The 1,743-nt window shown below is 25.9% G+C and overlaps 1 protein-coding gene across 2 annotated transcripts in view; it reads left to right on the top strand.

Annotated features, from left to right (window-relative positions):
* The window catches only part of LOC107644247 (nuclear poly(A) polymerase 1), a 6,211-nt gene extending 5,706 nt beyond the window's left edge, over window positions 1–505 (top strand). For both annotated transcript variants that reach the window (XM_016348063.2, XM_021102842.1), the window contains exons 11-12: window positions 1–45; window positions 148–505. In XM_016348063.2, coding sequence (XP_016203549.1) covers window positions 1–45; window positions 148–196 — 94 coding nt within the window. In that variant the 3' untranslated portion in view covers window positions 197–505. The remainder of the gene's footprint in view (window positions 46–147) is intronic.

Raw genomic sequence — 1,743 nt, forward strand, 5'->3', positions numbered from 1 at the left:
ATGCATGAATCCTGCACCTCTACCTCAGAAGAAGCCTCTTATCAGGTAATCAACAATATCTTCGTATATTCATATAGATTCAATTATAGAGTAAATGCATTGGTTAAGTTGTGCTAAAACTTGGTTGGTTGGTTTCTTGCTCTTCAGGTTGAACTTCACCTCTTTAGGGAAAGCTTCTGACAAAGAAGGTACTTAGACGCTTAAAGCTTAGGCTGCTAGCTGGAAAGCTTTCATTTTTGTAATAACTATTATGCAGTGAACAATCCTGAGCTAGAACAGCCATCAATGGAGGCTTGAAATTGAGACACTCCATGGGAGGGAGATTCCTATCCTGAACTAATGTTAATTTCTTAATGGTTGGTTATTTGATTTGGTCACTATTTGGCTTGTCCAAATTTGACCAAGGTTAATGTTTCAACTATAGTAAGCTGGGTTTGTAATTAACTTAATTTTTGAATGTGTCTTTGTATAATTTTGAAATGTATTAGTAGCCCTGTCTAAATCTCTCAAAAATTTCTCAAAAAAAAAATATATATATATATAATTTTATCTTAAACCAATTTGAATTGTATTACTTAAAATCATTTTTAATTTAATTTAAAACATTTTAAATTTGAGAGATAAAACTAAATCTGCACTTAACAAGATTCATATGCCCTAAAACTAATTTAGTTGAATTTTGGATATTTATTGTCACATTTATTACTTTTATTTTAAATTCTATGATGAGTAAAAATTTTAAATTTTAAATTCGTAACGTAATTTATTATTTCATTATAATTTATCATTTTTTTTACGTGATTTGATAATTCTTCTAATTATTGCAACGTTGTCATTTGTCAATGATTGAAATCTATTTTGGTTACTTATCAAATAATTTTGTTATACATAAAATTTGGGGTAAAAAACACAAATAAATCAATGGAAGATAGTTATTACATAAATAAGCCAAATTGAAAATTGATTCACGAATGAGCCAAAGTATACTTATATGTAATTCGAATCTATTTGGTTCGAACTTCAATTGCATATAAATCGAATCTATTTGGTTCGAACTAGACACACATATTACACACGAATTGGGCTATCACATCATTCGAACCTAATTGGTTCGAATTACTAAGGAATAAGTGTGAATATGTTACGTGCATAGGATTGTAATTGAAATGAAACAAATTTAAAATGTTGTAACATATACAGAAAAATTATTTATTATATAAAGTTTATAAAAAATAAATATTTAACTATATAATCTTTAGAAATAGCGCGATGAGCTAAAGAAATATACACGTAAGACTCGAACCCGCAACCTCTTAGATAAGTATGGGGAGACTATGCCATTTGAGCTATAACTCATTGGCAAATCAAATTTTTTATTGACATTAAAAAATGTTTGTAATAAATTATATATTCATTGAAATGGAACAAATTTAAAATCGTGTAATATATACGAAAAAATTATTTATTATATAAAATTTATAAAAAATATCTTTAAGACCAATTCTAAACTTCTCTAAATTATAGTTAGTGTAAAATCTTTTGGTTTCTAATATAACTTGTACTTTACTTATCACTTATTGTAATAAAAAATTAGGCTTTTTTTTTTTAAATATATTAGTCTCTATTTAGTTTTAATGTTCTGCGTTGTTAAAAAATGTTTCTAAAATCAAATCTTTTTTAACTTTTTTTTAATAATTGGTTTACAAATTTTGTAAGAGAAAAATATACTTTATATCTTTAATT

This window comes from Arachis ipaensis, chromosome B05, assembly GCF_000816755.2.
Source record: "Arachis ipaensis cultivar K30076 chromosome B05, Araip1.1, whole genome shotgun sequence".
Taxonomy (NCBI): Eukaryota; Viridiplantae; Streptophyta; class Magnoliopsida; order Fabales; family Fabaceae; genus Arachis; species Arachis ipaensis.